The sequence below is a fragment of the Vipera berus genome, assembly GCF_964194415.1.
Source record: "Vipera berus genome assembly, chromosome: 1".
NCBI lineage: Eukaryota > Metazoa > Chordata > Lepidosauria > Squamata > Viperidae > Vipera > Vipera berus.
In genome coordinates this window covers 70652423-70666586 of record NC_138202.1, presented here as the reverse complement: position 1 = coordinate 70666586, position 14164 = coordinate 70652423, and the positions used below count along the sequence as shown (strand labels likewise).

Here is a 14164-nt window from a genome sequence, read left to right as displayed (position 1 = left end):
AGAACATTATTTACTATCCATCAAAAGTAAAATGATTATTACACTATAAAAAGTTACCCAGGAGAAGAATAAAGACAAGAGTTTGAAAATACTCACTACAACAAATGAAGACAATGGAAAATTATCTACAGTCTTGCTGTTTTTTTTCCTGTACATTAAAAACTGGCTCAGAACATTTCAAACAAGAGTTTAATATCATTTATTACTTATTCCTTCATGCTGTGAACTGGAGAAAGAGGAGAGGTAACATTATTTAAATATTACCGTAGGTTATTTCAACCCCCTGAACAGTTTTGTCTACAAGTCTACATTGAAATTGAAAAGAAAAAAAGATGACACTTTAATGAAGTATTATTCCAGATTTCTGTAACATATAAAGTATATGAAACTTTCTTCCGCTTTCTATCACACTGATCACTGTTTTGGCTATATAAATTTAGTCCTTAAACCAGTGGCCCCAAACCTTTTGGGCACCAGGCATGTGTGGCATGGGAGTTGGGGACTTCTATATTAAACAGATATTAAATGGAACATGTGATTCACAGAAACATATAGAAAAAAGCTGCTATTTGAACGTTGGGATGATTTTGCCATTCTTCTAAAGAATTATCACGATCCTTGTCATTGTCATCTGCCACTATCTGATCCAATGTCATGGCATACTCTAGCCTGATCATTTAAAGCAGGGGTCCTCAACCTTGACAACTTTAAGACTTGTGGACTTCAACTCCCAGAATTCCTCAGCCAGCTTTGCTGGCTGAGGAATTCTGGAAGTTGAAGTCCACAAGTCTTAAAGTTGCCAAGGTTGAGGAGCCCTGATTTAGGGTATTCCAAGTCCAAACTTTTTCACCATAACGTACTTCCTTCTATTCAATTCTAGGGGAAAAAATAGTTGGGTTTTCCTGTGCAATGTTCAGAAATGCAGAAGATTACAAATTTTGTGGAGGGGGGGAGAGAACTGAACAAAGGAGATAAGCTATACAAACATGCAATCTTGCACTTGATAAATATTTTTTTTAATATTTTAATAATATGCACCCTTTTAAGACGATAGAGGCAAGTTTCTAGGCAGGAAAAAAAGGTTGATTTGGCAGAAGAGGAAAAGAAAGGGGGAAAAGAAAGACAATAACCATTCAAATGAAATTCCGAATAAAAGAATAAAACCAATCTAATTATTCTAGCAGCAATTTTTAACTATACTGGTAATTTCGTTTGGGAAGCTTTTATAACTAACTGCAATTTCAGCATAGAAAAAAATATATTTCACTGTCATAACATCATAATATATAAAATGTTCCTAAACTAAAGGTTCCATGACATGCAATATTATTAACTTCTGAACATTTCAAAGTGACAGGTATTTATTTATAAATTGATTTTAAAGCAACTTCACAGAGGCCAGTGAAAAAGAAATGTGCTTTTTCAAACTTTAAGCAATCTGATTCCAAGTATAATCCTGGTGGAAGTCTAATTCCTGCTGAAGAAACTGGAACCTGATGAAAAAAGGCTCATAGTTATGATGTGACTCTTTTAGTGCACTGGGGAACTAAATGATCCTTCACTAATAAAATCAGGTCAACAGTACAGGTCCATGAGCATCAGCAGCTCCTTCCAATAACTGGTGTTCATATGCAAGTCTTGATATGTCAATACTCTCAATTTGTATGGTATATCTCTTATATTCCCAACTAATGTAACAACTGGTAAGATCAAGAGATAGAAGCAAAAGAAGGAATAGCATTCTAGACATCAATCAAAGGGTGGAGTAAGTTCTCAGGTAACCCAGACATAAAGCTGCTCTAATAATCCAAGTATAACACAACCAGGGCATGAACAAAAACTTTGGCCATCTCAGTAGTGAGCAACTGACACATTCTTTCAATATTTATTATTAAATGGAAATAATATATTTTAATATTTTTTTTTCAGTGAAAGAATTTGGATTCCTAGGTTCACACAACTGGAGAACACCACATAGTAAAACTTTGTACTGGAAAGAATGGGTACAACAATGTATCATTACTTTAGATCAATATTGTTCAGATATTACTTTAAATCTTTTCAGTGATTGAAAGAAGAATTTTCTTTACCATCAAGGCAACAATGAAGCTATATCCAGACAAAACATTTTAATAGTTCAATACAGACCTAGTGCGTTAGCATCTTCTAAAATACCTAATACATTATTAATATCATATAATTCAATTTCAGAATGCAATTTCTGGATAAATTCAATTTCTGTCATTCATTTTTATTTTCTGCTTGAAAATGGATTGATAAAAAAAGTTTGTTTGTTTGCTGCAACTTAGGTGCTCAACTCCAGATTGATGCCAGACAGCTCACAACATAACAATTTGACCAACAAAAAAGCCCATTAAACAGAAAAAAAATAAATATAAGATGTAGAATCTCACCAACAATAGCAACCAAAGAGAGTATTTTATTCATCTGGTGACAAAAGGTAAGAAAGAAGGGACAGGCAATACATAAATGAAAAGAGAAAAGGGGATCAGAATGATTGGTAGGATAACGAGTCTCAGTGATCCAATAAGCAAATACTAGTCAATAATTACAAATGAATAGATTACTTGCTTGAATGGGATTTGGGTTTAAGAGCATACACAGAATTAACTGCAAAATGGATTGTTTAAAAGAGAAAGTATCTTGACTTTCTAATTAAATTTTATTAGTTAGGTGACCCTTTCCTTCAATTGTTGTCTTTGAGAGAAATACTTTTACAGCTTTATAGAAAACAGAGATAAGGAAAAGCCAATCTCTATAGGGAGGCTGACTGGGGTTCTTTTGTTTTGTTTTTGAATAGAATAGCGTAGAGCTGGAAGGGACCTAGTCCAGCCCCCTGTTCAAGCAGGAGAACCTATACCATTTCAGACAAGTGACTGTCTAGTCTCTTCTTAAAAACCTCCAGTGATGGAACGCCCACGATTTCTGAAGGCAAACTGTTCCACTGGTTAATTGTCCTCAGTTTTTGCTTCCAATATTCCTATCCATTCTGATATTAGAGGTCCAATCAGAAAACTACTGAGTAGTTGAATCTACCCTCTTAATAACTTTAATAACCTCTCTCCTAAGGAGGTCCATCCAGTGGGACCAAGAAGAAGGGCCTTCTCCGTGGTGGCTCCCTTCCCTGTGGAACTTCATTCCCACAGAGATGCGATTGAGCCCCATTTTGACACTCTTTTGCAAGGCCATGAAGACCTGGTTTTGCCAACAGACCTGGGGACTTCAGAATAGAATGGAGCCCATCTAATGACTCATTGACCAAGGGGGTAGGGCAGGGGTAGGCAACCTTGGCTCTTTTATGACCCGTGGACTTCAACTCCCAGAATTCCTGAGCCAGCATGGCTCAGCTTGGAAACCTCTCCCTTTCCCCTCAGCATGGCTGGCTCAGAAATTCTGGGAGTTGAAGTCCACGAGTCATAAAAGAGCCAAGGTTGCCTACCCCTGCCCTACCCCCTTGGTCAATGAGTCAAGGGGGTAGGGGGTTATTGCTTTTAATTGTTTTTAATTGTTTGGGGGGGGTTATCCTTGAAAACTGCTTGGAGTCTCTGAGGATGAGTTGGGCAGTCATATAAATTTTCTTAACTAAGTATGTAAACTTTAGAGTTGAAGACAAAATAACTGGGCAGTTCTAACTAGTTACAATATCATAGAATCATAGGGCTGGAAGGGACCTTGGAGGTCTTCTAGTCCACCCCCCTGCCCAATGGAAGGAGTCTTTGTATCATCTCAGACAAATAGTTGTCCAATCTTTTTTTTTAAAACCTCCAGCAATGGAGCACCCACAAATTCGGGAGGCAAGCTATTCCATTGATTCTATGACTGCACTGATTCTATGTTTAAAATCCATATGTTTAAATCATATGTTCATAAACCATATGCTTATGAAACACGCTTAAGGCCTTACCACATGTGAACCTCACCAGTACATATCAGCAAACATTTCTGGAGGACAAGCAAGACTGTAAATCTGCCAGTTTCCCTGTGGCAGGATCAAAGTGGGGCTATTCTCTTGCTCTCGCTTTTTCTAGAGCCACATTGTCAATTGTACTTTTTTATTATTATCTCTTAATCTCTCTGCTAATGGTTCTTGCATTCCTTCATCAACTTCCTCTACAACCTGCTTCCCAAGAATGCCAATGCATATAGCATGGAGGTCTGCCAGAATAAAACTTTCACAGGTAAAATGATTTGCACCGTAGCTTCCATATGGGTAAGAACTCTGCTACTTTTGGTTTCCTGCTACTGTATTGCTCTTTAGCTGGCTGATTATTAGTATTTTTTTTATCTTCCGCTTCGTTTGATTTTTCCATCTCTAATTAGTTTTGTTCTTCGGTAGTAGTCTGCTGCTGAGTCTAGCTTTAAAAGACAGCTTCCTTCGATAAATAAATTCCGCATTGTTTGTGTAATTTTGCCATGATATCACATAAGACAATGGTTCAGCCACTGATCAGCCTGACAGCTAGAAAATTCACCCCAGGTTGTGCAGGATGCCCCTGATCATCTGAGTTCAAGGTTAAAGTAGACAGGCCGGATTCAGAGTATAAATTATAAATCATTGGCCTATAGACATTTACCTTAAGATTAGCTGCATGCATATTTATTTAGAAAGCCCAAGAACAAAAATACAAATTGAGAGTAACCACTGGGGTATACTATATTCCCATGTACTACTTTTCTGATATAAAAAGTTGCACTGGATTCATATGAACATATTAAAAGGTAAAGGCGAAGATTTCTCTGTCCGGAGTGTCCATCTCTACAGCATGGTGCTCATCTCTGGTTCTAGGCCAAGGGAGCCAAGGTGGCCAAAAACATTTTCTGTGATCGTGTAGCCAACATGGAAACTCAGAACTTGCAGGTAATTTAACAGCTGCTAATGAGGAAGCAGAATAGGCAAATTCATTTTCCATGTAGGTTTATTCAGCTGGTAGTCAGACCCTAATCACATCTTTCAAAACTAGAACTGCTTTTTTCCCCCTGTGACGAAAAGGTTAAGTTTACAATATTATGTTTATTCCGTGAATCGCTTGGTTTAAATATGTAGCATTTGAAATGGAAGCAGAATCCATACAAGTAGTCCTGTAATATTACTCCCTCTGCTGGTTCTGAAATAGTAGTTTTTCTGTATCGATTCAAAGAAATAAAGCCTTTATGAATTACGTATTGACAAGAGACAGAGAGATGCGTTGTGTTGCTATTTGTTAAAAGAAAAATAAAATTGTACCTTTCTTAGAAAACTCTAAAGTAAACCACTGAACCCTGTAAAGCATGAGGTTTTTGTTTTTTTTAAAACCAGACGTTTCAAATAATAGAAACTGAAAAAGTCAATATCAGATAGTTATGGGGCTTTTTAACTTGTCAATTGCCATTAGTTTTACTTTCATACCCCACTGAGTCCAGAGCAAGGTGTCTAGGTTTCTAAATGGAAAAAAAATAAGTCATGAGAAACTGCTTCGTTTTTTTAATGTGAGCAAAGCTGCAGACAAGTTTAGATTATGTTTAAATTAAAATTTAAAAATTCATAAAAGTTAAATTTGGTAGTTTTGCCTGAAAAGCTGGAAGGCACTGAGGCCTCAGATAATGAGGTTCCGACTTTAAATGTTATATATTAGTAACAAAGCATTTTTTTTCCTTCCCAATGTTCATTTCATTCAAACAACAAATCAGTGAACACCTTGATGCGAACAAAGTTATCACTAAAAGCCAACATGGGTTTGTCAAAAACAGATCGTGCCAGACAAACCTTATTGCATTCTTTGACCAAGCGACAAAACTAGTGGACCAGAGGAATGCTGTAGATATAATTTACTTGAATTTCAGTAAGGCATTCGATAAAGTAGATCACAACCTTCTACTTGATAAGATAGAAAAATGTGGGTTAGATAGCATCACCAGCAGATGGATTCGTAGCTGGCTGACAGGCCGTACTCAGCACGTGGTCCTCAATGGAACCGCATCTACATGGAAGGAAGTGTGTAGTGGGGTGCCCCAGGGCTCTGTTCTGGGCCCAGTGCTCTTCAACATCTTCATCAACGATTTGGATGAGGGGATAGATGGGGAACTCATCAAATTTGCAGACGACACCAAGCTGGCAAGAATAGCCAATACTCCAGAAGATATGCTTAAGATACAGGAGGATCTGGACAGACTCGAACACTGGGCACTATCTAACAAAATGAAATTCAATTGTGAAAAAAGTAAGGTTCTGCATTTAGGCAGGAAAAATCAAATGCACAGGTATAGTATAGGTGGTACATTGCTCGATAGTAGTAACTGTGAGAGGGATCTCGGAGTCCTAGTGGACAATCACTTAAATATGAGCCAGCAGTGTGCTGCAGCTGCCAAAAAAGCCAACACAGTGCTAGGCTGCATTAACAGAGGGATAGAATCAAGATCACGTGAAGTACTAATACCACTTTACAATGCCTTGGTAAGGCCACACCTGGAATACTGCATCCAGTTTTGGTCACCACGATGTAAAAAAGATGTCGAGACTCTAGAAAGAGTACAGAGAAGAGCAACAAAGATGATTGGGGGACTGGAGGCTAAAACATATAGGGAACGGTTGCTGGAATTGGGTATGTGTAGTTTAATGAAGAGAAGCGTGAGGGGTGACATGATAGCAGTGTTCCAATATCTCAGGGGCTGCCACAAAGAAGAGGGAGCCAGGCTGTTCTCCAGAGCACCTGAGAACAGGACAAGAAGCAATGGATGGAAACTAGTCAAGGAGAGAAGCAACCTAGAACTAAGGAGAAATTTCCTGACAGTTAGAACAATTAATCAGTGGAACAACCTGCCTCCAGAAGTGGTGAATGCTCCAACACTGGAAGTTTTTAAGAAGAGACTGGACAGCCATTTGTCTGAAATGGTATAGGGTTTCCTGCCTTAGCAGGGGGTTAGACTAGATGGCCTCCAAGGTCCCTTCCAACTTTACTATTATGAAATTATGAAATACAGTGCTCAATAAGTTTGGATTTCAGGTTCAAACTGATTGTGACAATGTTATTAAATGTAGGAATCATTTAGGGAAAAAATCATTTAGGGAAAAAGTGTAGAAATTGTTAACAAAGGAAAGTGTGTTGCAGCAGTAGTGAGTGGACTAGATGACCTCCAAGGTCCCTTCCAACTTATTATTATTATTAAAAGAAAAGAGAGTTTTGGTGAAATTCTCTTTGGTGTTTTAACATCTGATTATGAAGTTTTGATTAAGGTGTTTCCTCTTTCCATCAGTCAGTCCTGCAGCCTCCCTGAGTTTTCATCTTTCAGGTAAGTCCTATGGAAGGAGCCCACGAGTGGTCCTTTTCTATGAGGCTTTTTCAAAAGTTGTTGTCGCCACCCTTTAAAAAACTCTGGAGAATTAAATTCACCTTCCCCTGGAAAAAAATTGAGGAAATCATCCATCAAACTATTTTGTCCACAAGGTTAATGGGCAATCATGAATGGTCATTTGTGCTCAACTCCAGGATAGGAATAAAATCTGCAGAAGAACCAAATTCTACATTTTCAAAAATGAGGGATCAATATACACTGTTTTGATTTTTCTTCATCTCAGCAATTCTTGCAAAAACTCTTTACTATTACACTTGATCTGGTTTAATTAAACTCCTCGTTCCTTACATTTTCCTCTGTGAGATTTGCTAACCATTTTATTCTTTTTCCCCCCCTTATTCCGTATGTATACTAACTAACTCCTAATGACTCTGGACAGTTTGCAAAAATAAGAAAAACTATCAAGCAATGAAGCAACACAGCAAAAGAACAAGAAGCAAAGATGGCCAACTGAGCAGCAATACACATCCATCCTAGGCAAAGAAAGGCCTTAGCAAAGAACCTGGTTTTCAAGGCTGTTTGAAACACCAATAAGTAAGGTAGGAGCCCCCTGGATCTTAGGAAAATCCTCATTCCAGGGAGGCCTCAATAGATGGAATTGTCTAATTGGGAGGACCTAGAGCACGGACGCGGTGGCTCAGTGGGTTAGGACGCTGAGCTTGTCGATCAGAAGGTCGGCAGTTTGGCGGGTCGAATCCCGAGTGCCGCGTAACAGAGTGAGTGCCTGTTACTCGTCCCAGCTTCTGTCAACCTAGCAGTTCGAAAGCACGTAAAAATGCAAGTAGAAAAATAGGGACCACTACGGTGGGAAGGTAACAGCGTTCCGTGCGCCTTTGGCATCTAGTCATGCCGGCCACATGACCACGGAGACGTCCTCGGACAAACGCTGGCTCTTCGGCTTTGAAACGGAGATGAGCACCGGCCCCTAGAGTCGGAAATGACTAGCACGCATGTGCAGGGGAACCTTTACCTTTACCTTTTAGAGCACTCTAACCCTATTGGACTGACATGGCTAAGCAGTTATTAGGGAAGGCAATTGCATTTGAAAAAGAAAACCAAGGAAGAGAAAAATCCAAATCAAAAGAAACCATGGGACAGTCATTATCCCCACAAAAGTTTCTAGGATACAGTTATATTTCGTTTGAACTAGTAAAAGGCATTTCGCTGTTCCTGCATATACGGTACCTTCATCTCTATCTAAGATTTGTGCTACACATGGAGTAAAATGAAATGCCTGCTAGGTAATTGCTGCCATGAACCAAAGGCCAGCTACTCAATTTCTATTCCATTCCTCCAAGTGAGAATCTTACATCAGTCTCTTTCTTTTTGCCGGTTCCTTTAGAAGATAGATAAAAATGGAAAAGTCCGGAGAAATCTTTTCATTGTATTCATAAGAGAATGTATTTGAAGATTGGGTGGACCTTTCACAGACTTTCAAATAATATCTAGTAGAAGTTAAAGAATATGAACACAGGTAAGAATTCTCTTATATGCTAGTATTTGCTCTAAATCCTTACAAGGCCAGTTGAAATCCCATGGGACCTTTTACACCCAGAAATGTACACACACCTATAAATGCCTGATAAAATGGGCAAGGTTGTTAGCTTGGAGTTGTCGTGTTTTACAAGTTGTCTCAATGATAACAAAAAACTTAGCAGCTCTTTTTTTTTTTGGCTTTCAAAGACTCCTCCTAAGTCAACAAGCCATCAAAAAGACCTTTTGCTCACTAAAACAGATGTGATAGCAAGCTGAGCTGAGCCTTGGAATGCAAACAGAGAACTTCAGTGGAAGCAGACCACTGAAGCAATCTTTGCATGCATTAATGCCAACCTAACTAGCAGTTGAAAGAATAAAGGAGAGTCCATTGTCTCTTCTGTCCCCATCTTACGGTGTTGTGGTTCCAAGTGCTAGCTGTGGTTCTGAAAGTAGTTGAGCGCAATAACATGGAGGAAAAGCGTTTCAGTTAAGCAGTTAGAAACCACATAAAAAAATATGTTGGTTCTCTGAATTAGACTCTCTCTCTGCTGAAGGCCACCTGCTATCTTTCAAGGATGAGCCAAGTCACAGGCAGTTCAAATTCCAGCAAATGATATATGAAGGCGTCAGAAGCACAGAGAAAAATAGATAAGCAGCTCCTCCTTTTCACTTATGTAAATTACTTATGGATCTTTAGCTCTCCTTAGTTCTGGCTCTCCTTTTAGCAGCTCAGATATTATGCCCTTGGATTGCTACACTATAAAACAGGAAGTGATGAATGCAAGAAATAATATTAGAAAATAAAATAAAAATAGACATTCAATTTAGTTAAAATCAGGAGATGAACCAAGAGTTCATCATCATCGCTTCCCACCTGGCTTTTTAGTTCTATGATCCTAGAAATATTCGTGCTTTTGACCTGAATTGCACAAGTAGTAGGTGTGTAATTTTTGGTTAATTTTCATATACATCTTAGCGTTATCTCAGTGAAGGACCTCATAAAGTCTATAATACAAGGCTTCCCTTGGAGATAGGTTTCCTCTAGCTGTTGGAACTGTTTAAAACTGACTGATGAACAGTGTGGGAAGTTACTTCCCACTACACCTTTTTCATGTGCTCATTTGCAAATGCAGTACCCAGTTATGCTACTAGGGTGATAGATGAATGGAACTTTAGGCACTTTCATATGGGATATTTCTACCACTCCAAAATCATATCCAGAGATGTGCATTCTATCACAGCCAAATGAAATTGCACAAACAAATTATCTTTCTGTCAGCAACAGTAAAACTCCACAGAACTTGTGGGCTGTCTCTCCCTCATTGCAGATATTGTCTCCTGGCTTCGTTTGACACAACATTCTAATTCTGAGTCCTTCAAAGGGGAAAGATGGTTTGACAGCTTTCACATTTCATAGCAGTTCCTCAGATTAGCAAATGCAAACCACAGTGCTGATCCCACTTTAAGCAGAAGCCAGAACTGATCTCAGCTCTTTTGATTCATCCCAGATCCTTTATGTGTTTCTACCCTACAGTTGCCCAAGGGACAGGTGCTGAAACTAACATGAGGGTTGTCTTCTTTTCCCTTCTCCTTAACAGGAGATTAGCTAATGCAAAACATCAGACTGCTGTCTGGCAACTTTTCAAGCAACTGTCTCATAAGGGTGGGCTGTTGATTTTGTGTGTAGTGGGGATGACGGGATTTTTATTGTTCCACTTGGTCGTATCCCCAACTCCCACAGCAACCTTCAGCATACCATTCATGGTATCTCTCTGCTTAGAATGTACCTCCCCATTTCCTCTGCTTCAGCCACTCTAGCAACTTGCATCCATGGTCAGAGTTATTGGGGGAAGCACTGGTTTGCAAAATGGCCTTCTAGCAAAAGGCTTTTGAAGTAACAGAGGGAAGAAAGCCTAGAAGTGCCACAGTTACCTCTTGGAGAAAAGTAATGACTGAATGGTCGATGAAGATTCTCAGTCATCTGGGTAAAATTATCAGGAAGTTGAGTCATGGCAACTGGACTTATTTTCTTGTTGGTTTGAGTTGTTTTGCTGCCCATCCAAGCAGCTTCTCAACATCTCAAACCAAGAAGAAAATAAATCCAGTTGCCATGACTCAACTTCCTGGCAATTTTACCCTGATGATTGAGAATCTTCATCAACATATTGCCACACACTTTGCAGAAGAAACCCTGAGGTTGGTGAGGAACACCGCTAAGAATTTTAGGGGTTGGTATATTCCAGCGACTCTCTGCCTATTCAGCTTCCCCTAACCAACTTGTTCAGACTGAAGAAGCTGCTTGGATGGGCAGTGAAACATCTCAAAGCAACATGAAAATAAGTCCGGTTGCCATGACTCACTTCCTGATAATAATTGTACCATTTTCTTGCATGTTCCTCCTGATCAGAAGAAGAGAGAGAGAGAGAGTGCACTAATGGGCTTGTGCTGTTCTTTTCCTGTTCTCTACATTTCTGAGGTCTGTAGCAGTGAAAGCAACTGCATACCTAACTTCAAAATGGTTGGAGGATTGGGGTGTAAAAAGAGCACCAAGTAGCAAGGCCCTTAGAAGGCATTATTGAACCTACCACCTTGTGTAATACCCAAGAGATTTACTTCCATTCCAAACTTCAGGTTCTTAAAAGGTAGAAGAACACGAACCCCTAACATACCTACTGTAGTTTCCACATCTGTACCTGAATTTGGAATGGACTTTTTAAATTCTGTTGGACATTATCAGTGCCACAAAAGACAGATAAAGCTAGAAGAGAAGCAGAAAATATACTGAAGTTTGCATGGTAGATTTTTCTTCAGTGGCAATAGCTAGTCTACTCCAACAGTAACTTAAAGACACTTAAGGCCCTTTTTCACTTGCACTTTTCCAAGGCAAAGAAAGGGTCCTGGCAACAGGTTTTTCTGCCTTGTCCATGAATGAGACAGCATTAAATCATGCTTAGCTGAACCAATGTCAAATTGCTATATTTCTTCTTATTCCACCTGGTCCAAGGGTACTGTCACCTTCTAACCCTGGAGGAAATTCATGTGACTTAAGGGATTTAAAAGAGAGGCAACAGAAGACATCAGTAAGGAGGACAGCTCATTTCATGCTAATAGAGTTTTCTTCCAATTCAAGGATGAACAGATAAGACTCACCAGTGGGCAAAGGAAAGCATGGGGAAGGGGGAAAAAAACAAGCGGGAAGAGCACTTACCAGGTTTAATCTCCAGCAACTTCAGCCTGGAGTCTTCAGGGGGATGCAAACGTCTCTTCTTGCGCCAGCACCGAGCAGGATATGTATAGAGCTGCCCTGGAGCTAGTCCTGAGGGTCAAAAGGAAACAAAAATAAGAGGGCCACAAAGCATAGATAGATAGATAGATAGATAGATAGATAGATAGATAGATAGATAGATAGATAGATAGATAGATAGATAGATAGATAGATAAAAGCCTTTCAAAAAGAGAACAAAAATACAGGTAGTCCTTGACTTACGATCACAACTGAACCCAAAATGTTTGTTGCTAAGTGAGACATTTCTTAAGTTTTGCCCCATTTTTTTTAATCCCATTTATATCCCACCCTTCTCCGAAGACTCAGGGCGGCTTACAATTTAAGCACAAACCAAAGTGCTTAGCAATAGCCTTCATTCTATGTATATGCCTGTTTATTAGGGCTTTCGGCCCCCGCCAAGCGGCATTTTTACAAAGTCAGCTTATTGCCCCCAACAATCTGGGTCCTCATTTTACCTACCTCGGAAGGATGGAAGGCTGAGTCAACCTTTTACAACCTTTGTTGCCACAGATGTTAAGTGAATCATTGCAAGTTGTTAAGTTAGTAACACAGTTCTTAACTGAATCAGGCTTTCCCATTGACTTTGCTTGTCAGAGGGTTGCAAAAGGGGATCACATAACCCCGGATGCTGCAACTGTCATGAATGTGCACCAGTTGCCAAGCATCTGAATTTTGACCACGTGACTGTGGGGATGCTTGCAACGGTCATAAGTGTGAAAAACAGTCATAGGTCACTTTTTTCAGTGCTGTTGTAACTTTGAATAGTCACTAAACAAACTGTGGTTAAGTCAAGAACTACTTGTATTTACATCTTTATATCATGTTTTTCAATTACCATTTAAGCCAGTTTATTAACAAAGGGGAGGAGTATTGAGCATATAAACTAGTGTATATGCCCTAATTTCCCTCAGTGGTACAACTGCTTCTTCAGATATAGAAGGAGAAATTAGTTTTTCAGACCACATGTAACTGATAGAGAATGCTTCCTGTATCTGCCTTTCTTGCCTTCAAATGGTGTGCCGTATCTATTTTCATTATCCTCCTATTAGTTTCAAAATGACCCATACAGAATTCAAAAATTCAAATTCAAAAATGACTTTCTTTGGAACAATTCTGCATCAGTTGGGGTCACAGCTGCATATACTGTATGTTCAGGATATAAACAAGGTTATAATGATCACATTAGACCAATGATGGACTTGCAGCACAAATTCCTACAAATTATCCTATGTAGCATAATGCTATGCATTGGGAGCTCAATCCATCTCTCTCACTTGACGAATATCAACGTGCGCTACAAGTGACCTGGTACCAAAGACTGCTTGCACTGCTTTCCGTGATGAGGAGATAATATGGTCAATGGCTCAGTCATGGACTCTGAAGCTTAAAAAAGAGCTTGTACTCTTCTGAAAATAAGCTTCGTGTTTGATTTTTTTTTCCCTTTGGAAAATCATAGTATAATAACATGACTCACATTAAAGAAGAGATATGAACAGGTAACCCAGAAAAGTTCAATCTAGAATTTTTGATCTTTCTGCCTGATAACCCCTGAACAAGCGACAAAGCATCTAGCAGGGTGTTGACAATGACTCAGTTAATTGGGTTACAGACTTTAGGATGCAAAAAGCTATTTTCTTCTGTACTGTATACAAAGAACAAAAAAGGTTATCTGCAAATAAGTATTTGGAAGGCGAATGTAGGCTAACAAATATTATTTAAAGATTGGGAAGGTTAAAACTGGGAAGAAGTAGTCCTCTTGGTAGGGATTTCTATTTACCAGAACATCAAAGAATAAAGCACTATAACTGAAACCGCATGGGGACAATCATTTTGCACAGTGCTTCTTTAGTGCAAGAAATAAATAGTAGTAAAATTGATAATGAACTCTACTCACACACCTTTCGTTATAATTCTTTAATTCTCACACTAATGCTCTTAAATATCTAAACTATAAGTCTCAAAAGTGCTTCACTGCTATGTTTCTATTTTTATATTCCAATTTATAAAGTCCTTTAATTCCTTTACTTAGAAGCTGACCTATTTGGCTTATAT

General features: G+C 38.9%; 1 protein-coding gene across 5 annotated transcripts in view; it reads right to left on the bottom strand.

Annotated features, from left to right (window-relative positions):
- Window positions 1–14164, bottom strand: part of DPF3 (double PHD fingers 3) — a 250009-nt gene that overhangs the window by 102456 nt on the left and 133389 nt on the right. For all 5 annotated transcript variants that reach the window (XM_081315577.1, XM_081315578.1, XM_081315574.1 and 2 more), the window contains exon 3: window positions 12035–12142. In XM_081315577.1, coding sequence (XP_081171703.1) covers window positions 12035–12142 — 108 coding nt within the window. The remainder of the gene's footprint in view (window positions 1–12034; window positions 12143–14164) is intronic.